Source organism: Eriocheir sinensis, chromosome 60, assembly GCF_024679095.1.
Source record: "Eriocheir sinensis breed Jianghai 21 chromosome 60, ASM2467909v1, whole genome shotgun sequence".
NCBI lineage: Eukaryota > Metazoa > Arthropoda > Malacostraca > Decapoda > Varunidae > Eriocheir > Eriocheir sinensis.
The window spans coordinates 3712718-3740540 of record NC_066568.1 but is presented as its reverse complement, the minus strand read 5'-3'; the positions used below and the strand labels follow the sequence as shown (position 1 = coordinate 3740540).

The window sequence follows — 27823 nt, the reverse complement described above, 5'->3', positions numbered from 1 at the left end:
TGTTGTACTGTACTTGGCCGGTTAACCCCGACGCTTTTTTCTGCCAATGTGTAATAATTAACTAACAAGGAGCATACATCAGGAGGCACGTCGCTTCACTTGCTCAACGCCTCCACCTGTGATTGTCCCCTTAAGCAAGCCACAGAACGCTCCCTTCCCTTACCAATGTGTCTTGTTCATAAAATATTAAACCAAACCAAAATAAGAACAAAACAGGATCAGCAATACACACATGCAGCAGTGTAGTATGTGTGTATATTGAATCCGAGCACTGTGACAGGAGAGAACACACAACTGAATGGATATTAATGTTGCAAACGGAAAACAAACTATCCGGCAACAAAGGTACCATGTATACTTGTGGAAGAGTACAGATTAGATAAAAGTTAAACGTCCCCAAGGCTTTGTTTGATATGTTAAGTTAAGGCATGATTCTAAGTCCCCCCAAGAAAGTAGTGGGAGAAGTAGATGTAGTAGTAGTAGTAGTAGGAGTAGCAATATAAGAAGTAGAAGTAGTTGTCATTGCCATCATAGTAGAAGTAGTAGTAGTAGCAGCAGTAGTAATATAAGTAGTTGCAGTTGTCATTGCCGTCATAGTAGTAGTAGTAGTAGTAGTAGTAGCAACCCCCTCCCCACCCCCTATAGAAAAGTATGTAGTAATATTCATGTAAATTCAACCTCCTGAGCTTTGACATCAAAAAGAATCTTAAAAATACATCGCCTTGCACAGAAGTATAAGCAGGATGGGAGATGAAAGTTTAATACGGAGAGAACACAGCAAAACAACGTAAAAAATTCCTGCTTAACAAGATGACAGAAAATAAAATCACGCCTCGGCAAAAATTACTTACTATCAAATGAGGTCCAAAGAACATATGAGTATAGTCACAAAACACATGAGTATAGTCACAAAACATATGAGTATAGTCACAAATATCTCGGTAAACATGGGAGATATTTCACAGTTAAATATCCTGCCCTTTTGTCAGTACTGTTTGCTTGGTTACTTATCACACACTGCAAAATAAATCCCTTCTCTCTAATCCCAGAATATCACTATGATTCTGTTTGCTTGGTTATTTATCACACACTGCAAAATAAATCCCTTCTCTCTAATCCCAGAATATCACTATGATTCTGTTTGCTTGGTTACTCATCACACACTGTAAAATAAATCCCTTCTCTCTAATCCCAGAATATCACTATGATTCTGTTTGCTTGGTTATTTATCACACACTGCAAAATAATTCCCTTCTCTCTAATCCCAGAATATCACTATGCTGGGTTTAAGAAATAGAAAACACACACACACACACAGACTTGCAGCATAGTCAGTCACAGTTTCTCAGATTTAAGATTAACAAAACTAAAAAAAAATATTCCTACTCTTCCTTTTATGATTATGCAAGGCTATGATTTTTCTGTGTTAAAAGTTATAAACACAGAAAAATCAGCATTCTTACACACAGACTTGCGGCATAGTAAAATCACAGTTTCTCAGATTTAAGATTAACAAAACCAAAAACGCATCCTACTCTTCCTTTTATGATTATGCAATGCTATGATTTTTCTGTATTAAAAGTTATCAACAGGAAAAAAAATCATGTCTTGTATCTTATCACATAATATCAGAACTTACCTGATTGAAATGATAACAAACCTGTGTTTCATGAGTGTACATAATCTCTGTACTAATCACTCTATACTAATCGCTATATGAGAGCAACAGTTAGCAGGCTTTTTTATTTATTTTTTTTTTTTTTTACATCTTTTTTTGGTTGCCCTTGAGTTGCTGTCTTGTAAAAAAAAATAAAAAATAAAAAATAAAGAAAATATCGCAGTTTTAGGAATAGCTGTCCATGCATAACACCCTAATCACACGTCTGCCACCCCACACTAGTAGTAGGGCGCGGTGATGGCTGAGTACCACTGAGCTGTGTTGTTGCCCACAGCCTCTCCTCTCCCGGCCAGGTTGAGGTACCGCCAGCGTAAGACGTGAGCAGACATTTTGGGTTGCCGGTTGCGGGTAAAGACTCCCTTCTTGTTCCCCGCCACCCGTTGGTTCGCTATGAGGTGTTGGGAGAGAGATGCAGGTGGAGAGGATCGAACCTAACCCAGTAATACCACTTCCTCAAACCACATGACAAAATAATGTACTTGGAAGAATACATTTTTTCTCGACTACCTGCTCAGGATTTGACCCCAGGACCTCAAAACGCAAGGCACTATCGCCATGCCAAAGTGTATTCCATCCTCCTCATTTTCTGCCCCCCGTCCAACGTTGCCAGATTGTCGTACTCAGCCGCTTATATTTCCCGACTTCCTACTCCAAAACTGTCTTCTGGGCTCCAAGAACGAAACTCATAGTTATCGTTAAAAGAGTTAGATCCTGATGTTTCTTGGCAATAGTTAGGCGTCAGAAACCAGTAAATACTTTGCTCTGAGTACGATGACCTGGCAACGGTGCTCCCATCTTCCATTCCACACAGGACCCGGTAACAAAAATATGAATAAATAAACTCAGTATTATCTTTTGGCATCCTTATCTGTGTTTCGGGTCATTACAGCATCACTTGACAAGACTAACCTAACCTAACCTAGCTCATGTTATAGAGTTGCAAGTTAACTCCATATCAGTGTTCATGTTTGTCACTTCTGTACACACACACACACACACACACACACACATATATATAAAATGGTAATAAATCAATTCAGTAAAATCTTCACCTAGAAAAAACACAAGGTAAGAGAGAAAACAAATAGATAAGAAAAGAACAAACAGGTAAAACATAGAAAATAATTAAGACAAACAGATGAAACTTCACATACGTATAAACAAACAGGAAACACACAGATTTAAACTTACCCTGAGGCGTGGCGAAGTCGGCGAAGTTCCAGATCATCTCGCCCACGAAGTAACCTTTGTCGCGTAGGACATCGAACGCCTCAAAGTTCTGCACCATCAACTCGGCCTGGTACTCCTCGCTCCAAGTGAAGGCCGGGTCCTGTGCGGAGGGGGGTTGAAGAAAATAAGGACAAGAATTAATTTATCTTCATTTTTGTTGCTGGGGAGGTAGGATAAGGAAGGCGAAAAATAACCTACCAAGTCTCTATATATTTGTTTTTGGGTGATGTGCGAAGCTTGTGTGTGTGTGTGTGTAGGGGTAAGCAGAAATGGATATATATTACTGAGGTTATTTACTATATTGCTGGGTCCTGCTAGGTCTTCAAGTACCATAGTTCCTTCTTTTTTTCATTTTCTTCTACCAAAATCCTCATCCACCATCTCTTTACTTTCCCCAACCAGCCTCTTTACCAACATCTCACTCTCCCTGTACTTTCCCTCCCATCTCCCTCTCTCTCCTCCGTCACATTTCTCTAACTTTTTCATTCTCCATGTGAAGGCCGGGTCCTGCATGGGGTGGGGAGGGGGAGAAAGTGAGGACAGACTATATGAATTACTCCAGTTATTAATTCTTGTGTTGCTGGGTCCTGTGTGAAGTGGAATCAAGTGGAGAGGGAGAGAGAAAATTGTGTTACTGTTTTTATTTATATCTACATTGGTGTGAAGATAGGAGGAAACAATAGCAATGGAAAATAAACTAAATAGGATAATAATCACACACACACACACACACACTAACACTAACACTTACTAACTCTCCCTTCCTATCAACCAACACACACACAAACATACACACTCCCCCTCACCGTATGCAGGCCGGCGATGGATCCCGCCCCATACTCCGAGATCATGACCGGCCTATTATGCAGCATGTGCCACTCGGTGAACTCTGTGATCGTCTGTAGCTTGATGACCTCCAGGTGGCCAGTGTCCCCATACCAGGAGTAGTAACGGTTGACCAGGATCACGTCGAGACTGGCAGCCTAGAATGGGAGGAAAGAGTACAGGGCTTGTGTTAGGTTAGGTTGGGTTAGGTTAGGTATAGGGGTAAGAAACAAGAGAGAAATGGTGTGTGTAGGGATTAGGAAAGGAAAAATGGTATATAATGAAGAGAAAGAAATTAATGTGTGTGTAAGAATTAGGAGTGCTTGTGGTGTGAGTAGAATGGATGGAATGAGTAATGAAAGTGTGTACGAGCGTTTTTTAATGTGTCACGTGGGTGAAAGGAAGAAGTGAAGCGACAGACTTTAAAATGGTTTGGCCACATGGAGCGAATGGAGGAGAGTAAGATGACCAGAAGGGTGTATGTGAGTGAGATAGAGGGAGGGAATGCTAGAGAACGACCTCCAGTGAAATGAAGAGATAGGGTGCAAGAGTACGTTGGGGAGAGGGGGGAAAGATCTTTGAGAAACTTTGAGCAGGCAAGGAGGAGAGAGTGTCTGAATAGAGAAAGTTGGAAGCTCCTCTGCCGTGGCCATCCCCTGGTGGGAGCTCCTAGGAGCAGGCGTCGATGAAATGATGATGATGATGAAGAATTATGAAATGTGTTGAGGAAGGAAAGGAAAAAAGGTATAAAATGAAGAGAAAGAAAATTATGTGTGTATCAGAATTACGAAATGTGCTGAGGAAGGAAAGGAAAAAAGGTATAAAATGAAGAGAAAGAAAATAACGTGTGTATCAGAATTAGGAAATGTGTTGAGGAAGGAAAGAAAAAATGATATAAAATGAAGAGATAAGAATTAGGCAATGTGTTATGAATTAGTCAAAGAAAAATAACAACAAAGGGAAAATCATTATCATATCATATTTCATTATATATCACACCTAGAGCTAAGTAAATCTATATCATGCCGTGCAGAATAAGGGGAAGTAAGGCGGCTTTTGGACTGTATATATATCATCTCTCACACACCAAACAAAAGAATCACACTCATGCATTTCACTCGGACGGCAAAGTATGTTATGTACACTGAACGGTATGTAAATGCAAGGATTGGCAAGTGTTTAAGAGCGTAAACATGTTGTCTCTTTTATAACCCATCCCAAAAAATAAATCAATGAATAAATTATGTACTGAAACTAATAACCTATCAAAACTAAGCGTAAGAACATTCAGCCATGCAAAGAAAGGCATGTTTTTAACCCCTTGGCTGCGGATTTCCTACAAGAAGACATCACCAAGCTACAGGAATGGATCAAAAAGTGGCTGCTACAATTCACTGAAGAAAAATTAAAAGTCCTGCACCTTGGGAGGGGATATCCAGCACACCAATACCACATGGGAAACACTCCACTATCCACCACAGAGGCAGAGAAAGACCTGGGAGTGTATGTTACCAGGCTACCAGTGAAGGGATATCCAGCATACCAATACCACATGGGAAACACTCCACTATCCACCACAGAGGCAGAGAAAGACCTGGGAGTGTATGTTACCAGGCTACCAGTGAAGGGATATCCAGCATACCAATACCACATGGGAAACACTCCACTATCCACCACAGATGCAGAGAAAGACCTGGGAGTGTATGTTATCAGGCTACCAGTGAAGGGATATCCAGCACACCAATACCACATGGGAAACACTCCACTATCCACCACAGAGGCAGAGAAAGACCTGGGAGTGTATGTTACCAGGCTACCAGTGAAGGGATATCCAGCACACCAATACCACATGGGAAACACTCCACTATCCACCACAGAGGCAGAGAAAGACCTGGAGTGTATGTTACCAGGCTACCAGTGAAGGGATATCCAGCACACCAATACCACATGGGAAACACTCCACTATCCACCACAGAGGCAGAGAAAGACCTGGGAGTGTATGTTACCAGGCTACCAGTGAAGGGATATCCAGCACACCTATACCACATGGGAAACACTCCACTATCCACCACAGAGGCAGAGAAAGACCCGGGAGTGCATGTTACCAGGCTACCAGTGAAGGGATATCCAGCACACCAATACCACATGGGAAACACTCCACTATCCACCACAGAGGCAGAGAAAGACCTGGGAGTGTATGTTACCAGGCTACCAGTGAAGGGATATCCAGCACACCAATACCACATGGGAAACACTCCACTATCCACCACAGAGGCAGAGAAAGACCTGGGAGTGTATGTTACCAGGCTACCAGTGAAGGGATATCCAGCACACCTATACCACATGGGAAACACTCCACTATCCACCACAGAGGCAGAGAAAGACCTTGGAGTGTATGTTACCAGGCTACCAGTGAAGGGATATCCAGCACACCAATACCACATGGGAAACACTCCACTATCCACCACAGAGGCAGAGAAAGACCTGGGAGTGTGTTACCAGGCTACCAGTGAAGGGATATCCAGCACACCAATACCACATGGGAAACACTCCACTATCCACCACAGAGGCAGAGAAAGACCTGGGAGTGTATGTTACCAGGCTACCAGTGAAGGGATATCCAGCATACCAATACCACATGGGAAACACTCCACTATCCACCACAGAGGCAGAGAAAGACCCGGGAGTGCATGTTACCAGGCTACCAGTGAGGGCGAAATCCGTGCCAATCGCAGCGGATGGGTTAAGAGTATGAACATTTTGCATCTTACTAACTCATGCCAGGAATAAAGCAAATACTATATAAATCATGTACTGGAAGCAACCAAAGCAATATACAAATGCATATAAAAACAATACAACTATCATCGCCGCCAAAAAAATTAAGCAAGACCGACAAGAGAAGCGACAGAACTCAACGAATCAACCAATAAATAAACAAATGATAATAATGATGATAAAGATAAATAAAACAACCTTAGGGGTAAACAATGAAGCCGAAAAAAGAAACAAAACCACTACAACCGGAAAAAAAAAAAATCTCCACTAAGCAAACTAACATGACATAAAGCCAAATCAAAAATACACACACACACACACATACACACACACACATGCATTCCCCCACACACTCACATACGCACACAGCAACAAACGAACACACACATACAGCGAGGTCAATCTCCATCCGCTGGTTAAGGACGCACGTTACGGGACGCTTGGTGAGGTCTGCAGCGTGAGTGGCCGAAACAACTTTGCTGGAGATGGACAAGACTCGTGATAGGAAAAAGGGAACAGCGAGGGATATGATTCAAGGCGTCACTATAAAAATTCATCCACAAAAGTATCAGAAAATGAGTCTCAACCCCCTCTTCTTTTTTTCTTTTCCCCTTTCTCTTCCTTTTCCCTCTCCTTCTATTTTTATTCCGTGATTCAAGGTTTGACTATAAAAATTAATCCACAGGTGTATCGGAAAATGTCTCAACCCTTTCTTCCTCTTTCTTTCCCCCTTTCTCCTCCTCCTCCTCCTCTTCTTGCTACTATTACTACTACTACTACTACTTCTACTACTACTATTGCTGAGACTATCATGTTCTAAGAAATTTATATGATGAAGCTGTTAGCATTGAGTAGGATGTGTTTTTGTCATTCGCTGTAACAAACAACAAAAAGCATAAGATCACAAAGGAGTCAATAAGTGGCTGGTGGACTAATTAAGGGCAGCTCCTGTAAACGTAACTCTTGTTGTCTGGTTCAAAAAGAGGTCAGATAAGTTTATGGATGAAAAGATTTGGTAGGAAGTAGTGGATGGGATACAGGGTAGAACATGAGTGGAATGGGCTGGGTGGCTGTGTGGAAGCTGGATTTGGCAAGATTACTGCATTCAAGAGATTAGATGGGCTTGGGGAGGTGGATGATGGGTGCTTCACTGCCACTCGCGGTAGGTAGACGGGCTGCCAAGTGTAGGCCAGTGGGCTTTTTGCGGACCCCTTGCGTTCATATGTTCACAGCCATTTCTTGAAGGTGTAAATCATATTGGCACTCACCACATGACTGCCAAGCCACTACATTAGGGAACAAATTCAAGATCTAATGGACTGTAATGTTATGAGTGAGAGAGGTTCCAAGCCACTCTATTAGGGAACAAATTCAAGATCTAATGGACTGTAATGTTATGAGTGTGAGAGGTTCCAAGCCACTCTATTAGGGAACAAATTCAAGATCTAATGGACTGTAATGTTATGAGTGTGTGAGAGGTTCCAAGCCACTCTATTAGGGAACAAATTCAAGATCTAATGGACTGTAATGTTATGAGTGTGTGAGAGGTTCCAAGCCACTCTATTAGGGAACAAATTCAAGATCTAATGGACTGTAATGTTATGAGTGTGTGAGAGGTTCCAAGCCACTCTATTAGGGAACAAATTCAAGATCTAATGGACTGTAATGTTATGAGTGTGTGAGGTTCCAAGCCACTCTATTAGGGAACAAATTCAAGATCTAATGGACTGTAATGTTATGAGTGTGTGAGGTTCCAAGCCACTCTATTAGGGGACAAATTCAAGATCTAATGGACTGTAATGTTATGAGTGTATGAGAGGTTCCAAGCCACTCTATTAGGGAACAAATTCAAGATCTAATGGACTGTAATGTTATGAGTGTGAGAGGTTCCAAGCCACTCTATTAGGGGACAAATTCAAGATCTAATGGTCTGTAATGTTATGAGTGTGTGAGGTTTTTAAGCCACTCTATTAGGGAACAAATTCAAGATCTAATGGTCTGTAATGTTATGAGTGTGTGAGAGGTTCCAAGCCACTCTATTAGGGGACAAATTCAAGATCTAATGGACTGTAATGTTATGAGTGTGTGAGAGGTTCCAAGCCACTCTATTAGGGGACAAATTCAAGATCTAATGGACTGTAATGTTATGAGTGTGTGAGAGGTTCCAAGCCACTCTATTAGGGAACAAATTCAAGATCTAATGGACTGTAATGTTATGAGTGTGTGAGAGGTTCCAAGCCACTCTATTAGGGGACAAATTCAAGATCTAATGGTCTGTAATGTTATGAGTGTGTGAGAGGTTCCAAGCCACTCTATTAGGGGACAAATTCAAGATCTAATGGACTGTAATGTTATGAGTGTGAGAGGTTCCAAGCCACTCTATTAGGGGACAAATTCAAGATCTAATGGACTGTAATGTTATGAGTGTGAGAGGTTCCAAGCCACTCTGTTAGGGGACAAATTCAAGATCTAATGGACTGTAATGTTATGAGTGTGTGAGAGGTTCCAAGCCACTCTATTAGGGAACAAATTCAAGATCTAATGGACTGTAATGTTATGAGTGTGAGAGGTTCCAAGCCACTCTATTAGGGAACAAATTCAAGATCTAATGGACTGTAATGTTATGAGTGTGAGAGGTTCCAAGCCACTCTATTAGGGGACAAATTCAAGATCTAATGGACTGTAATGCTATGAGTGTGAGAGGTTCCAAGCCACTCTATTAGGGGACAAATTCAAGATCTAATGGACTGTAATGTTATGAGTGTGTGAGGTTCTAAGCCACTCCCAAAACCTTACCAACTGTGTGTGTGTATGTGTGTGTGTGTGTGTGTGTGTGTGTGTGTGTGTGTGTAAGCCTCAGAATGTGTGTGAATTTGCATCTGAATAATAACACTGTCGCTGATAAAAGACCGAGAATTAATCGCTTTCTCTCTAATACACACACACACACACACACACACACACACACACACACACACACACACACACACCATATCCTACCACAACACAACCAAAGTCAACACTGAGTGGGGGCAATTAAAGTATTTCACCAGCCGCTCCTCCGAACTCTTTTTTATGGGAACAGTGACAAGGCTTTTTTTTATTAGTGTTTTCTTTTCATTTTTTGCCCTTGAGCTGTTTCCTTTGCTGTAAAAAAAAAAAAGAGGGTTCAAGGCAGTAAGGTCAAAATCACTAGAGGGCAAGGGTATACTACTGGGGGTCAATGGAAGGTCAAAGGTCACGTACAGCCAATTCTATCAGGCCCTCATTCAGTACACAGGTCACAGGACGTCCCGGGTCAGCGCTATGTGTGGCCTCGACAACTGACCTGGAGAATGTGTGTGTTGTTAGTGTGGTGTTGCCCTATTGACCTGACCTGACCCAACCTGACCTAAAATTACTTAGTCAAACCTATCCTATGTAACTAAGCTTGACCTAACCTAACCTAACCTAATCTAACCTGATGAATGTGTCTATTGGTTAATGCTGTGTTGTTGCTTCCTAACCTGAACCTAACCTGACCTGACCTGACCTAAACTTACTTAGTCAAACCTATTTCCTATGTAACTTAACTTGACCTAACCTAACCTAACCTAACCTAATCTAACCTGATGAATGTGTCTATTGGTTAATGCCGTGTTGTTGCTTCCTAACCTGAACCTGACCTGACCTGACCTGACCTAAAATTACTTAATCAAACCTATTTCCTATGTAACTTAACTTGACCTAACTTAACCTAACCTAACCTAACCTGATCTAACCTGATGAATGTGTCTATTGGTTAATGCCGTGTTGTTGCTTCATAACCTGAACCTAACCTGACCTGACCTGACCTAAACTTACTTAGTCAAACCTATTTCCTATGTAACTTAACTTGACCTAACTTAACCTAACCTAACCTAATCTAACCTGATGAATGTGTCTATTGGTTAATGCCGTGTTGTTGCTTCATAACCTGAACCTAACCTGACCTGACCTGACCTGACTTGGGTTAATCAAAGCAGACGGAACGAAATCACACCGACCAAAAAAAAAAAAAAAAATAAAAAAAAGTATCCACTTCATCACATCATTAGACTTCCTCACACAGAATGATCTTATCTTGCTTCATTTGCACCCCCCGGAAATATAAAGATCGGTGTGGCAGAGAAAAAGTTGCCCTGGATCAGAAGTTACCAAAATGAACGGACATGTGACGCCTCTCTCTCTCTCTCTCTCTCTCTCTCTCTCTTTCTAATCAGCTATCCCTCAATCAACCTCTACACCACACTCTAACACACACACATATATATATACAAGCACATGAAGAAACACTAACAAACATCGGCAAACCCAAACCCTATAGGCGTCAAATCACATAATCGCCACATACTGCGTAATCAGAGTTCATCCCGACGGCAAGGACACATGTCACGGGCCTTGTGGAGTCGAAGGAGCGAGTGGCAGAGGTTACGTTACTGCAAGGAAAATTTATGGTTCGGAGGTGATGAGGGTTAAAGAGGAAAAGTGAGAGGGAAGGTTATGTAAGTAAAGAGGCTAACATTTAAAGTATGTAAGTAGTAAGGCTAATGTTGAAAGCATGTAAGTAATGAGGCTAATGTTTAAAGTATGTAAGTAAAGAGGCTAATGTTTAAAGTAATGTCAATGAAGTGAAGTTAGGTAGCATTTGTTAGCCCGGTAGCAGCGACGGGCCAAATTTGTGGCTTTCTTTCTTTCTTTCTTTTTTTTACAGTAGAGGAGACAGTGCAAGGGCATAAAAAATAGGGAAAACAATATGAAAAAAAAAAAAAAAGCCCGCTACTTGCTGCTCCTAAATAGAGTAGAGTGGCCAAAAAAAGAAATCAGTTTTGGGAGGAGAGGTGTCCTGATACCCTCCTCTTAAAGTTCAAGTCGTAGGCAGGACCAGCGACCAACCAACCAGCGACGGGCAAAATTTGTGGCTTTACCGTGTACCAGCACCGGGCCAAATTTTTGCCATGATATAAACCCCAAAAATAGATGATGCATAAACTGATCACAAATGCGTTGATATATATTATGAAATGGTTTGCGTGAGTGATGATTTTTTCTCATTTTTTTCGCTTAGAGGGAAGGGCCTTTAAGAAACATGATCCCCGCAGCTACCGAGTTAACTGAGAAATCTAAGACAGGTTTAAAACGCCAATGAAATGATGTCAAGTAGGATTCGTTAACTAAAAGATCTAAGAAAAATATAAAGTAATGTTAGAGGAAAGAGGTCAGGTAGCACTTGTTAACTAAGCTATCTAGGAATTAAAGGTTTAAAACATCAATGAAATGAGATCAAGTAGAATTTGCTAACTAAAATATCTAAGAAAAATATAAAGTAATGACAATGAAAAGAGAAGGTTAGGTAGCACTTGTTAACTAAGATATTGTGGAAAGGTTAAGTAGGATTTGTTAAGTAAAATATGTTAGAAAAGTATAAAGTAATGACAATGAAAAGAGAAGGTCAGGTGGTACTTGTTAACTAAGATATTGTGGAAAGGTTAAGTAGGATTTGTTAAGTAAAATATCTAAGAAAAGTATAAAGTAATGTCGATGAAAAGAGAAGGTCAGGTGGTATTTGTTAACTAAGATATCTAGGAAAGGTTAAGTAGGATTTGTTAAGTAAAATATCTAAGAAAAGTATAAAGTAATGTTGATGAAAAGAGAAGGTTAGGTGGTATTTGTTAACTAAGATATCTAGGAAAGGTTAAGTAGGATTTGTTAAGTAAAATATGTTAGAAAAGTATAAAGTAATGTCAATGAAAAGAGAAGGTTAGGTAGCACTTGTTAACTAAGATATTGTGGAAAGGTTAAGTAGGATTTGTTAAGTAAAATATGTTAGAAAAGTATAAAGTAATGTCAATGGAAAGAGAAGGTCAGGTGGTATTTGTTAACTAAGATATCTAGGAAAAGTTAAAATCAATGTAATTAACTCAAATAATCAGAAGTGGTCAAATTTTCAGGTGCCTAATACAATGGAATTAAAATCAACAGGGTATCTGTGTTCCTCCTAACCTTATATCCCATTTTTACCTAGAGTATAACATTGCTTGGGTACTGTAACCTAACTTAACCTATCCTAGCCTGTGTAAGCATGATTTGATACAGCCTAAACTATCCCAACTCAGTGTGGTCTACGTTAACCAGATCAATACTAATTTAGCTTATTTTAACCTGCCAAACCAGAACTTAATACAATCTAAATCATCCCTTGACCAAAAGCCTAGTTAACTGATTTGATACAGCCTAAATTACCCCAACTCAGTGTGGTCTAGGATAACCAAATCTAGACTAATTTAGCTTATTTTAACCTGCCAAACCAAAACTTAACACAATCTAAATCATCCCTTGACCAAAAGCCTAGTTAACTGATTTGATACAGCCTAAATTACCCCAACTCAGTGTGGTCTAGGATAACCAGATCTAGACTAATTTAGCTTATTTTAACCTGCCAAACCAGAACTTAATACAATCCAAATCATCCCTTGACCAAAATCCTAGTTAACTGATTTGATACAGCCTAAATCATCCCAACTCAGTGTGGTCTAGGATAACAAGATCTAGACTAATTTAGCTTATTTTAACCTGCCAAACCAGAACTTAATAAAATCTAAATCATCCCTTGACCAAAATCCTAGTTAACCGATTTGATACAGCTTAAATCATCCCAACTCAGTGTGGTCTACGTTAACCAGATCTAGACTAATTTAGCTTATTTTAACCTGCCAAACCAGAACTTAGCACAATCTAAATCATCCCTTGACCAAAATCCTAGTTAACTGATTTGATACAGCTTAAATCATCCCAACTCAGTGTGGTCTAGGATAACCAAATCTATGTAGACTAATTTAGCAGAGGGGAGGAAAGGATCCATGGATGCCAACACCTCAACGGACTATCTGAAATGGTATGACTTTAACTTAACCTAACCTAGCCTGTGTAACCATGATTTGATACAGCCTAAATTATCCCAACACAGTATGGTCTAGGATAACAAGATCAAGACTGCTATAGCGTATTGTAACCTGACAAACCAGAACGTAATACAATCTAAATCATTCCTCGACCAAAATCAGAGTTAACTGAACCTAACTTAATTTGATACAGCCTGAAAAGTTGGAAAGTTTCGTTTAGTCGGCGCAACATCTGTGGTCATATGCCGGAGAGAGACAGAAGGGGAAGGAATTATCGGAGAAGGGAACAGATCCCAGGAGATGGGACACAACCCCCGATTAATACCTGGTACCCATTCACCGCTGCATGGGCAGGAGCGTAGGGTATCGGAAAAGCCGCCCTAATTTTTCCACTCCACCCGGGAATCGAACCCGGGCTCTCTCAGTTGTGAGCCGAGTGTGCTAACCACTGCACCACGAAGTCCCCCTACGTTAACCAAATCTAGACTAATTTAGCTTATTGTAGCCTGACAAGCCAGACCCTAATACAATCTAAATCATCCCTTCACCAAAATCAAAGCTAACTGAACCTAACTTAATTTTCCCTAACCTGAGAAAGTCTAACTCATTGCCACTTAAATTATTCTAACTTAGCTTGGTCTATGATAACCAAACCTAGACTAACTTAACTTATCATGGCCAGGAAAAACACAGCCTAATAAAACCTAAATTATCCTAACTTATCCTGACCTAACCTAACCTAACCCTGACCTAACCTCACTCAGTAATGTAACCTAGCTTAACCTATCCTAACCTGAGTAAGCATGATTTGATAACCAGAATAAAAAAGATCCTCATAAAACCTAAATTGTCCTAACTCATCCTAACCTAACCTAACCCTGACCTAACCTAACCTAACCTAACCTAACTTAACCTATCCTAACCTGAGTAAGCATAATTTGATAACGAGGATAAAAAAGGGCCTCATAAAACCTAAATCGTCCTAACTCATCCTGACCTAACCTAACCTAACCTAACCTAACCTAACCCTAACCTAACCTAACCTAACCCTCACCTAACCTAACCTAACCTAACTTACCCTATCCTAACCTGAGTAAACATGATTTGATAACCAGAATAAAAAAAGATCCTCATAAAACCTAAATCGTCCTAACTCATCCTAACCTAACCTAACCTAACCTAACTTAACCTATCCTAACCTGAATAAGCATGATTTGATAACCAGGATAAAAAAAAGGGCCTCATAATACCTAAATTATCCTAGCTCATCCAGACCTAACCTAACCTAACCTAACCTAACCTAACCTCACTCAGTAATGTAACCTAACTTAACCTATCCTAACCTGAGTAAGCATGATTTGATAACCAGGATAAAAAAAAGGGCCTCATAATACGTAAATTATCCTAACTTATCCAGACCTAACCTAACCTAATCTAACCTCACTTGACCCACCTAACCTAGACTAACCTAACTTATCGTGGCCAGGAAAAATACAGCCTCATAAAATCTAAATTGTCCTAACTCATCCTAACCTAACCTAACCTCACTTGACCCACCTGAAGTACCCGGCAGCAGCAGCCTGGTTGGACTTTGGTTCGTTCCCCACACTCCACATGATCACCGCGGGCCTGTTCTTGTCGCGCCGCACCAGCTCCTCCATCACCTCTATGTGCTTGTCCATCAGCTCATCACCGAACCCACTGTCAAGGGAGGGAAGAGAAAGAGTATTACAGCTCCACGTGATTTCAATGTGGGGATCATATTACATTTATTTAATTAAGTTACGTTATTTTTTTCTGCAATGTGTATGTTTGCGTGTGTGTTTGTGTGTGTGTCCTTCAGCTCCTCACCGAACCCACTGTCAAGGGAGGGAAGAGAAAGTATTAGACCTCCACGTAATTTGAATGTGGGGATCATATTACATTTATTCAGTTAAGTTGCGTTATTTTTTTCTGCAATGTGTATGTTTGTGTATGTGTGTGTGTTTGTCCATCAGCTTATCACCGAATCCGCTATCAAGGGAGGGAAGAGAAAGTATTAGACCTCCACGTAATTTGAATGTGGGGATCATATTACATTTATTCAGTTAAAGTGCGTTAGTTTTTCTGCAATGTGTATGTATGTGTGTGTTTGTCCATCAGCTCCTCACTGAACCCACTGTCAAGGGAGGGAAGAGAAAGGGTATTACTCCTCCATGTGATTTCAATGTAGGTATTTTATTGCATTTTTTAGGGTCTATTTTATTCAGCAATATGCATGTTTGTTGTGAGTCAAAAACAAACATTATTGCGATCATTCTGCCACAAGAGTCAAATGATGATTCTTTGCCAGTTTCCACTTTTCCTTCTTAACCCCTTGACTGTGGATTTCCTACAAGAAGACATCACCAAGCTACAGGAGTGGAACAAAAAGTGGCCGCTACAATTCAATGAAGAAAAATGTAAAGTCCTGCACCTTAGGAGGGGATATCCAGCACACCAATACCACATGGGAAACACTCCACTATCCACCACAGAGGCAGAGAAAGACCTGGGAGTGTATGTTACCAGGCTACCAGTGAAGGGATATCCAGCACACCAATACCACATGGGAAACACTCCACTATCCACCACAGAGGCAGAGAAAGACCTGGGAGTGTATGTTACCAGGCTACCAGTGAAGGGATATCCAGCACACCAATACCACATGGGAAACACTCCACTATCCACCACAGAGCCAGAGAAAGACCTGGGAGTGTATGTTACCAGGCTACCAGTGAAGGGATATCCAGCACACCAATACCACATGGGAAACACTCCACTATCCACCACAGAGGCAGAGAAAGACCTGGGAGTGTATGTTACCAGGCTACCAGTGAAGGGATATCCAGCACACCAATACCACATGGGAAACACTCCACTATCCACCACAGAGCCAGAGAAAGACCTGGGAGTGTATGTTACCAGGCTACCAAGTGCAAATATTCTAGGGCAAGAAGATTAATATTGCCAAACTTAAGTTCATCTATATGCAGTTTTGGATTTGTTAGAGCTTTTTTTTTTTTTTTTTATACAACAAAGGAGACAGCTCAAGGGCACACAAAAAAGGAAACAATAATAATAAAAAAAAAAGCCTGCTGCTCGCTGCTCCTAAAAAAGATTCAAGAGGTGGCCGAAAGAGAGGTCAATTTCAGGGGGATTAAAAACATCGACCCCACATGGAAACGGGAAAAGATTCACGGAGAAAGACGAGGGAGCTTACATGAGGCCAATATTGTCTTTGTATTCATTTTGCATTTCCGTCTAACCATATCCTTTGTTTTAAGTTATTCATTTTCCTTTTATTGTTGTGCGGTTCAGGGGAAAAGAACCTAGCGTTTTGAGACCTAACCAACCCAGTTTTTGTTCTGTCTTTTTTTTTTTTCACTCTCCCAAGACCCATGACCACAGAGGGAGCTTACCTGAGGCCAACGGCAGGGCACTCGTCGATAACCATGATGCCCTCCTGGTCCGCCATATCCATGATCTCCTCGGCGTAGGGGTAGTGTGAAGTGCGGAAGCTGTTTGCCCCGAGCCATTTGAGGAGGCTGAAGTCCTTAACCACAAGAGCGTAGTCCAGACCCTTGCCTCTGATCTGTGGGGGAGCGGGGGAGTGTGTGGATGAGTGGGTGGGCGTGTGGGTGAGTGTGTGGGTGAAAGTGTGGGTGTGTGTGTGGGGGAGTGGGTGGGTGGGTGGGTGTGTGGGGGAGTGTGTGGGTGGGTGGGTGTGTGGGGGAGTGTGTGGGTATATGTGTGGGTGTGTGGGTGAGTGTGTGGGTGAAAGTGTGGGTGTGTGTGTGGGGGAGTGGGTGTGTGGGGGAGTGTGTGGGTGGGTGGGTGTGTGGGTGAGGCGATATAATGTCATGAGGGGACCGACACTTTTGGAAGCACTTGAAAACAGATAAAACACACCAGAAATTGATGAAAGGAAATGAGAAATCAATAAAAACACGAGAAATCAATAAAAAAAACGAGAAATTGATGAAAGGAAATGAGAAATCGATAAAAAAAAACAGAAATTGATGAAAGGAAATGAAAAATTGATAAAAAATAAACAGAAATTGATGAAAGGAAATGAAAAATTGATAAAAAATAAACAGAAATTGATGAAAGGAAATGAAAAATTGATAAAAAATAAACAGAAATTGATGAAAGGAAATGAAAAATCAATAAAAAAAAACAAATTGATGAAAGGAAATGAGAAATTGATAAAAAAAAACAAGAAATTGATGAAAGGAAATGAAAAACTGATAAAAAAAACAAGAAATTGATGAAATGAAATGAAAAATCAATAAAAAAAACAAATTGATGAAAGGAAATGAAAAATCAATAAAAAAAAAGAGAAATTGATGAAAGGAAATGAAAAATTGATAAAAAAAAACAAATTGATGAAAGGAAATGAAAAATCAATAAAAAAAAAGAGAAATTGATGAAAGGAAATGAAGAATCAATAAAAAAAAAAAGAGAAATTGATGAAAGGAAATGAAAAACTGATAAAAAAAACAGAAATTTATGAAAGGAAATGAAAAATTGATAAAAATAAACAGAAATTGATGAAAGGAAATGAAAAATCAATAAAAAAAACTGAAATTGATGAAAGGAAATGAAAAATTGATAAAAAAACACAAGAAATTAATAAAAAAAAACAGAAATTGATGAAAGGAAATGAAAAATCGATAAAACACACAAGAAATAAAAAAAAAAAAAACGAGAAATTGAAAAAAACACACAAACTTGAGTCTTGGTTTTATCTTATTTTGCGTTTTTACGACCTTAAGCCGTTTCCCTTACTGTAAAAAATCAAATAACATACCCAGTGCACACATACAGATCCCCTCCACCCTTACACCCACACAGTACTCACATCCGCATCCTCGTGTTTGCCGCAGCCCCTGAGGTACATGGGCTCCCCGTTGATGGTGAGGGTCGTGGAGTTCCAGCCGACGGAGCGAATGCCGACCTTCTGCGGGTACACATCCATGTTTCCCCTGGGATCCGCAACTGACACCTGGGGAGGGAAGGGGAAGGTAGTAGCATTTATTTTTTCTTCATATTTCTTTCTTTAATTGGATTAGCGCTGGACAGAGCAAAATGGAGGTGGATCATTGGAAGTCCGTCCCCAAGAACAGAAGAAATGGACCATAAATGAAGAAGAAGAAGAAGAAGAAGAAGAAGAAGAAGAAGAAAGTCTTTATTTCTTTTTTTAATCGCTGTAATTCTTTTGATATTGATTTCGATTTTGATTTATTCTATTATCACACTTGTTTATTTTTTCTTTATGTTTTGGAGGCAATGTGTGATGAATGTGTGGAAATGGAATAGTTTGCGCTGAAAGAAGAGAAAACGAGAAAGAGAAAATGGTGTATGCAATGTGTGTAATAAACGAAATGGAATAGTTTGCGCTGAAAGAAGAGAGAACGGGAAAGAGAAAATGGTGTATGCAATATGTGTAATAAAGGAAATGGAACAGTTCGACCTGAAAGAAGAGAAAACGAGAAAGAAGAAATGTTGTATGCAATGTGTGTAATAAACGAAATGGAACACTTTGCGCTGAAAGAAGAGAGAACGAGAAAAAGAAAACGGTGTATGCATTGGGGTCACTACACTACCATGAGGGTGTACTGGTATCCCGGGTTGTCCGCCATGAGGTACGGCCACCAGAGGGAAGCATTGGTGAGCAGGATGGTGCCCTCACAGCCGATGGCACTGGTGACGTACAGCCGATTCTGGTCCAGCACCTTCAGCGAGCAGCCGATATCCCCCAGGCGGTGCGGCCCCATGCTTGTGGTGGCGGGTGTGATGGTGTACTTGATTATGCCTGGGGAAGGGAGGAGAAAAAAATATACAAAATGCCGAGAGAAAGTGGGGAAGAGAAGAGGAGGAAGACCTAACCTCCTCCTCCTCCTCCTCCTCCTCTTCTTCCTCCTCCTGCAGTTCTTTATCTTCCTCTCCCTTCTCATCTTCTTACACTCTCCCGAAGATGATTAAAAAAAGAAAAATGGTGTATTGATGATGCCTGGGGGAAGGGAGGAGGAAATATAGAGAATGCCAAGAAAGAGAAGGTTAAGAGAAGAGGAGGAGGAAGATAATTAAAAGAAGAAAGATGGTGTACTTAATGAAGCCTGATGATGATGATGATGATGATGACTTGATTCCTGAAGAAGGGAGAAAAAAATATAGAGAATGCCGAGAAAGAGAAGGTTAAGAGAAGAGGAGGAGGAAGATAATTAAAAAAAGAAAGATGGTGTACTCAATGATGCCTGATGATGATGATAATGACTTGATGATTCCTGAAGAAGGGAGAAGAAAAAAATATAGAGAATGCCAAGAAAGGAGAGGTAAAGAGGAGGAAAATAATTAAAAGACAACAGGGAAAGTACGAGAAAGGAAAGAAAATATTAGAAAACCGAAGCTAGAAATACAGTCATACCTTGGTTTAGATTTATTATTTATTTCTTTTTCTTTTTACAGCAGAGGAGTCAGTTCAAGGGAGGAGGGCCTGAAGGGGCTGAGAAGGGCCTGAGAAGGGGCTGAAGGGGGCAGAGGAGGGTGCTGAAGGGGCCAGAGGAGGGGCTGAAAGGGGCTGAAGGGGGCAGAGGAGGGTGCTGAAGGGGCCAGAGGAGGGGCTGAAAGGGGCTGAAGGTGGTGTGAGAGTGAGACAATGTGTGGCAGAAATAAATATGAAAAAAAAAAGAAAAAAAAAAAGACCGCTACCCACTGCTCCTAAAAAGAGTTGGATTAGTGGCCGAAAGATAGATAAGTGAATTAGTTTACAAGTGTTTTGATTTACGAGCAAAAGAAAATCACTAAAAATGCCTTCGTTTATGAGCAGTTACTTTTTTTTTTTACAGCTCAAGGGCACAAAATAAAAGGAAGCAACGATAAAAAAGCCCACTACTTGCTGCTCCTAAAAAGAATCCAAAGAGATGGCCGAAAGAGGGGTCAATTTCGGGAGGAGAGGCGCCCTGACTTGGTGTACGAGTATCCTGTTTGAACGAGTCGAAGACGTGATCGCGGGTTCCCGTTGTTCGCTGTAAGACGTGAGCGCTCAGAGTGGATAGGAATAGGGTCTCAAGCTGGTAAAACAAAATCAACATCTAAACAAGCAGTAACCAACAAAACCACACCCACCGTCAGTCCCATTGATGCTGGTGTCGACGAGGATGTCTTCCACGTAGGTCTGGGGCGTGGTGTACAGGTAGACGGGGCGGTGAATGCCAGCGTAGTTGAAGAAGTCGAAGCTGTAGCTCTGTGTGAAGTAGCCGGGCGGGTACCTGAGGGGGCAGAGGAGGGGCTGAAGGGGGGCGGAGAAAGGAGCAAAGGAGTGAAGGGAGTGTATATGAATGGAAAGGAGAAGAGAAGGAAATGAGAGATGCATTTGGTGAGGTCTGAAGAAGTTAAGAGAAAAGAGAAAGTCTGAGAAAGGAGCAAAGGAGTGAAGGAAGTGTATATGAATGGAAAGGAGAAGAGAAGGAAACGAGAGATGCATTTGGTGATGTCTGAAGAAGTTAAGAAAAAAGAGAAAGGCTGAGAAGGAAGTGAATGAGGTAGAAGGATGAAGGGGAGTGCATACAATGACACATGGAAGCAAGACAATGAACACACACAAAAAAAGACATTGAGGTGATGAAGATAAACAAAACTGACCTTTCCTAACCGAGTAATCAATGGATGGAATGGACAACTTAATAAGATCATGTGTTTAAAATGTATACACGAGTTTGAAGTATTGAAGGATATGAATTAGTTAAAACACAGGACAAGCTTGACTCAATTATATAGGAATACAAAATTGATGAGGTGGGAACACTACACAACATAACGTGGGGAAAGCGATTAGTGGGCTCTTTTTTAAACCTTTTTTTGTTGCCCTTGAGCTGTTTCTTTAGCTGTAAAAAAAACATAACATAACATAACATAACATAACATAACATAACATAACACACACACACACACACACACGTACACACCTGGTTGGGTCGTCATAATTGGTGATGGTGCCCTGGGGTATGGTGGAGGACGTGAGGGTGTTGTTGATGGCCACAGTGATGAGGTTCTCCTGGCTGTAGGACAAGTGGGTCGTCACCTCCACCATGATGGGCAGGTGGCCTCCCTCATGGGTGGCCAACGCAATGCCGTTCACGTACTGCGGCGGGAAGGGAGGAAAGATGGAAATAGGGTTGATGTTTTTATTTATTTATTTATTTATTTATTATTTTTTACGTGTACGCCTAAACCGCTGTAGGCTTTTTTGAGGGGCCTAGATGGTAGTTGGCCCCAGCCCATCATGGCACAGGCAAGTGTTTATAGTGGCGCCATCTTCTCTTGTTTGTTTACAATGACACTATTAAATGCATACTGGCAGAAGAAAGGAAGGAAGGAAGGATGGAAATGAGGTTGATGTTTGTTAATGATGTAATTATTAACTCCTTGACTGTGGATTTCCTACAAGAAGACATCACCAAGCTACAGGAATGGAGCAAAAAGTGGCTGCTACAATTCAGTGAAGAAGAATGTAAAGTCCTGCACCTTGGGAGGGGATATCCAGCACACCAATACCACATGGGAAACACTCCACTATCCACCACAGAGACAGAGAAAGACCTGGGAGTGTATGTTACCAGGCTACCAGTGAAAGGATATCCAGCACACCAATACCACATGGGAAACACTCCACTATCCACCACAGAGGCAGAGAAAGACCTGGGAGTGTATGTTACCAGGCTACCAGTGAAGGGATATCCAGCATACCAATACCACATGGGAAACACTCCACTATCCACCACAGAGGCAGAGAAAGACCTGGGAGTGTATGTTACCAGGCTACCAGTGAAGGGATATCCAGCACACCAATACCACATGGGAAACACTCCACTATCCATCACAGAGGCAGAGAAAGACCTGGAGTGTATGTTACCAGGCTACCAGTGAAGGGATATCCAGCACACCAATACCACATGGGAAACACTCCACTATCCACCACAGAGGCAGAGAAAGACCTGGGAGTGTATGTTACCAGGCTACCAGTGAAGGGATATCCAGCATACCAATACCACATGGGAAACACTCCACTATCCACCACAGAGGCAGAGAAAGACCTGGGAGTGTATGTTACCAGGCTACCAGTGAAGGGATATCCAGCACACCAATACCACATGGGAAACACTCCACTATCCACCACAGAGGCAGAGAAAGAACGGGGAGTGTATGTTACCAGGCTACCAGTGAAGGGATATCCAGCACACCAATACCACATGGGAAACACTCCACTATCCACCACAGAGGCAGAGAAAGACCTGGGAGTGTATGTTACCAGGCTACCAGTGAATGTATATCCAGCACACCAATACCACATGGGAAACACTCCACTATCCACCACAGAGGCAGAGAAAGACCTGGGAGTGTATGTTACCAGGCTACCAGTGAAGGGATATCCAGCACACCAATACCACATGGGAAACACTCCACTATCCACCACAGAGGCAGAGAAAGACCTGGGAGTGCATGTTACCAGGCTACCAGTGAAGGGATATCCAGCACACCAATACCACATGGGAAACACTCCACTATCCACCACAGAGGCAGAGAAAGACCTGGGAGTGTATGTTACCAGGCTACCAGTGAAGGGGAAATCCGTGCTAATCGCAGCGGACGGGTTAACATCAGCGTATATATCATTTAGCTGAATGCTCAATATCAGATGGTTTGGAAGGGAGTTGCCTAATGGGATTTCCTCTTCTCCCACTGAACTGAGGATACTACGACTACCACTACTACTACGACTACTACTACTACTACTACTTCTACTACTAGTACCACACACTTACAATGATGGAGTTGTAGTGCGCCGACCCCAGTCTCAGGACCACCCTCTGTTGGTCCACCTCCCAGCGCGATGGAACATAGAAAGTGCGGTCATACCTGGCGGGTGGAACACACGGAAAGAAGGTTGTTAAGATGGGAAAAATTGATGCACTTGAAAATATTTCCTTTCAAACAAACCACCGGGGAATATCGAACTTAGGAACCCGACACACACACACACACACAAGATGTAATATGATTATAAGATGGGAAGTGAGATAATATGCAGAGGAATGGAAGAAAAAGATTTGGGAGTGACTGTCTCAGAGAACATGTCACCAGACAAACACATCAACAGGATAACGGGACAAACTATGAATTTGCTGAGGAACATAAGGACGGCATTTGTGTACTTGGACGAAGAGATGATGAAGAAAATAATAGTTACAATGATAGGGCCAAGGTTGGAGTATGCAGCAGTGGTCTGGTCTCCTCACAAAAAAAAGAACATAAGAAAGCTGGAAAGAGTATAGAGAGTGGCAACTAAGATGGTACCGGAACTTATATAGGGATCGGACTTACGAGGAAAGACTCAATAGCATGGGGCTCACAACCCTGGAGAGAAGAAGAGAAAGAGGAGACCTGATAGCGGTGTACAGGGTGGTGAGCGGAGTGGAGAATCTGGACAGAGAGGACCTGTGTGTGTGGAGCGAGAGAGAAACGAGAGGACATGGAAAGAAGTTGAGGGCGACCACGTGTAGGTGAGATGTGAAAAAGTTTAGCTTCCCAAACAGAAGCATTGAGCTGTGGAATGGACTGGAGGAGGAGGTGGTTTGTGCAAGAAACATTCATGATTTTAAGGAAAAGTTGGATAAGAGCAGATATGGAGACGGGACAGCGCAAGCGTAGGTCTGTTCCTGTATGTCACAACTAGGTAAATACAACTAGGTAAATACACACACACACACACACACACACACACACACACACACACACTCACCATGCCCAGCCGATGTGGTCCCGGAGTGCCTTGTCCTGCGTAATGTCGTTGTAGCTACTCGGGACGGCCATGGAGATCACCGGGCCACTCTGCGTTCAGGGTCAAAGGTCGAGGTGAGGTTAAGGTCAGTTCGAGATTTTTTGTGTACATGTAAATGCATTTTTTTTTTAGTATTTGATGATTTGATTCAGATTTGCTTAATTTTACTTAATTTTTCTATTTCACTGTAGTTGATTTTCTTTGCTTTTGTTTAATCAGAGACACTTAACGCTCTTTAAAAATAGCTTCGCACCCTTAACTCTTTGGTGAAAATACATAACCACCTTTTGAAATAGATTACGATCCTTTATAAATATTCCAACACGCTTTTAACACATTCTAACAACCTTTAACTCAATCTAACACTCTATAACACAATCCAATACTCTATAACACAATCCAACACTCTATAACACAATCCAACACCCTTTAAAACACTCTAACACCCTATAACACAATCCAACACTCTATAACACAATCCAACTCCCTATAACACAATCCAACACTATATAACACAATCCAACACCCTATAACACAATCCAACTCCCTATAACACAATCCAACACCCTATAACTCAACCCAACACCCTATAACACAATCCAACACCCTATAACTCAACCCAACACCCTATAACACAATCCAACACTCTATAACACAATCCAACTCCCTATAACACAATCCAACACCCTATAACACAATCCAACACCCTATAACTCAACCCAACACCCTATAACACAATCCAACACTCTATAACACAATCCAACTCCCTATAACACAATCCAACACCCTATAACACAATCCAACACCCTATAACTCAACCCAACACCCTATAACACAATCCAACACCCTATAACTCAACCCAACACCCTATAACACAATCCAACACTCTATAACTCAACCCAACACCCTATAACACAATCCAACACCCTATAACTCAACCCAACACCCTATAACACAATCCAACACTCTATAACTCAACCCAACACCCTATAACACAATCCAACACCCTATAACTCAACCCAACACCCTATAACACAATCCAACACCCTATAACTCAACCCAACACCCTATAACACAATCCAACACTCTATAACTCAACCCAACACCCTATAACACAATCCAACACTCTATAACTCAACCCAACACCCTATAACACAATCCAACTCCCTATAACACAATCCAACACTCTATAACACAATCCAACTCCCTATAACACAATCCAACACCCTGTAACTCAACCCAACACCCTATAACACAATCCAACTCCCTATAACACAATCCAACACCCTATAACACAATCCAACTCCCTATAACACAATCCAACTCCCTATAACACAATCCAACACCCTGTAACTCAACCCAACACCCTATAACACAATCCAACTCCCTATAACACAATCCAACACTCTATAACACAATCCAACACCCTATAACACAATCCAACTCCCTATAACACAATCCAACTCCCTATAACACAATCCAACACTCTATAACACAATCCAACACCCTATAACACAATCCAACTCCCTATAACACAATCCAACACTCTATAACACAATCCAACACCCTATAACACAATCCAACTCCCTATAACACAATCCAACACCCTATAACACAATCCAACACCCTATAACTCAACCCAACACCCTATAACACAATCCAACTCCCTATAACACAATCCAACACCCTATAACTCAACCCAACACCCTATAACACAATCCAACTCCCTATAACACAATCCAACACCCTATAACACAATCCAACACCCTATAACACAATCCAACACCCTATAACACAATCCAACTCCCTATAACACAATCCAACACCCTATAACTCAACCCAACACCCTATAGCATATTCCAACACCCTATAACACAATCCAACACTCTATTACATAATCCAACACCCTATAACACAATCCAACTCCCTATAACACAATCCAACACCCTATAACTCAACCCAACACCCTATAACACAATCCAACACCCTATAACACAATCCAACACTCTATAACACAATCCAACACTCTATAACACAATCCAACTCCCTATAACACAATCCAACACCCTATAACTCAACCCAACTCCCTATAACACAATCCAACTCCCTATAACACAATCCAACACTATATAACACAATCCAACACCCTATAACACAATCCAACTCCCTATAACACAATCCAACACCCTTTAACAAACACCCTTTCACCCACCTTCCTCAGCGGCTCCTTGTACCACTGCTCTCGGAACCCTTTCTCTTGGTCGAGCAGCGGAACAAGTCGGAAGTCCCATAAGCCATCCAGCGACTTGACCTCCCGGCTGGCTGACTCCCTGGGGTAGAGGCCGCCCCAGGTCACCTTCTCTGGGTCCTTGGCGGTTCCCTTTCCTCCTGCGCCTGTTGCCCCCATGCACATGAGGGCCACGAGAGCTAGTGTGTGCCAGGTCATTTTGGGGCCTCTTCCTTTCGTCTGTCTGTGGGTTAAGTGTGAGGTAGGTTGGTGTTGTCAAGAGGTTATCAGTCAACTATGGATTATAAAGACATATTAAATCATCACATCATAGTTACCTTCTATTATTTTACTTTTATTATTGCATTAAGGAAGAGATGTATGGTCTGTTAAGTTCTTCTGAATTAAAACAGAATAAAAACTTAGAGAGTCCACTATCCACCACATAGGCAGAGAGAGACCTGGGAGTGTATGTTACCAGGCTACCAGTGAAGTGATATCCAGCATACCAATACCACATGGGAAACACTCCACTATCCACCACAGAGGCAGAGAGAGACCTGGGAGTGTATGTTACCAGGCTACCAGTGAAGGGATATCCAGCACACCAATACCACATGGGAAACACTCCACTATCCACCACAGAGGCAGAGAGAGACCTGGGAGTGTATGTTACCAGGCTACCAGTGAAGGGATATCCAGCACACCAATACCACATGGGAAACACTCCACTATCCACCACAGAGGCAGAGAGAGACCTGGGAGTGTATGTTACCAGGCTACCAGTGAAGGGATATCCAGCACACCAATACCACATGGGAAACACTCCACTATCCACCACAGAGGCAGAGAAAGACCTGGGAGTGTATATTACCAGGCTACCAGTGAAGGCCAAATCCGTGCCAATCGCAGCGGACGGGTTGAGATATATATATAAGTAGAAAGTGAAGGTGCTGAATATGTTGATGTAGAAAGTATAGTTGAAGATGTAGATGTAACTTATGGTAATGGTTCCTTTTTTAACTTCCCTTCTCTCAGTGGTAATTAAATTAGGAAAAAAACGTAAAGAAAAGGGAAGACGGGCAGATCCTTGGGGGTCAAATCCGCATTCATAGGGAGAGTTTTTTTCTCAACCTAGAATTGTCCTTTTAGAAAATAAAGTTGCTAAAGTTATAATTACATAAGAAATAATAAAAGTAATAACTGAAATTGTTAAAGGCAAAATAACTATATGGTATGGTCCTTTAAGATATTAGTATTCATAATTTGATTAAGACTGTTCTTCAAAGCCAATGATGTGAATA

General features: G+C 41.5%; 1 protein-coding gene and 1 long non-coding RNA gene across 8 annotated transcripts in view; one reads left to right on the top strand and one right to left on the bottom strand.

Moving 5' to 3' along the window:
• The window catches only part of LOC126985750 (beta-glucuronidase-like), an 84165-nt gene that overhangs the window by 684 nt on the left and 55658 nt on the right, over positions 1–27823 (bottom strand). The window contains exons 3-15 of one of the 6 annotated variants that reach the window (XM_050841002.1): positions 26505–26763; positions 24254–24342; positions 23277–23370; positions 21420–21595; positions 20581–20723; positions 19059–19267; positions 18314–18457; positions 16872–17044; positions 14989–15132; positions 9758–9839; positions 3715–3891; positions 2870–3008; positions 745–2066 (exon numbers count right to left, since the gene is read on the bottom strand). In XM_050841002.1, coding sequence (XP_050696959.1) covers positions 1897–2066; positions 2870–3008; positions 3715–3891; positions 9758–9839; positions 14989–15132; positions 16872–17044; positions 18314–18457; positions 19059–19267; positions 20581–20723; positions 21420–21595; positions 23277–23370; positions 24254–24342; positions 26505–26738 — 1974 coding nt within the window. In that variant the 5' untranslated portion in view covers positions 26739–26763 and the 3' untranslated portion in view covers positions 745–1896. Of the gene's footprint in view, positions 1–744; positions 2067–2869; positions 3009–3714; positions 3892–6902; positions 6991–9757; positions 9840–10883; positions 10969–14988; positions 15133–16871; positions 17045–18313; positions 18458–19058; positions 19268–20580; positions 20724–21419; positions 21596–23276; positions 23371–24253; positions 24343–26504; positions 26764–27823 lie in introns of those variants that run through there. The other 5 variants (XM_050840999.1, XM_050840998.1, XM_050841003.1 and 2 more) reach the window with 5 other exon arrangements.
• On the top strand, positions 7868–9215 carry LOC126985782 (uncharacterized). 2 transcript variants are annotated; one of them, XR_007739028.1, is made up of 3 exons: positions 7868–8194; positions 8602–8741; positions 9014–9215. It is a non-coding gene; the product is annotated as an uncharacterized LOC126985782 (long non-coding RNA). The 2 variants fall into 2 exon arrangements; XR_007739027.1 differs by having other exon boundaries at positions 8533–8741.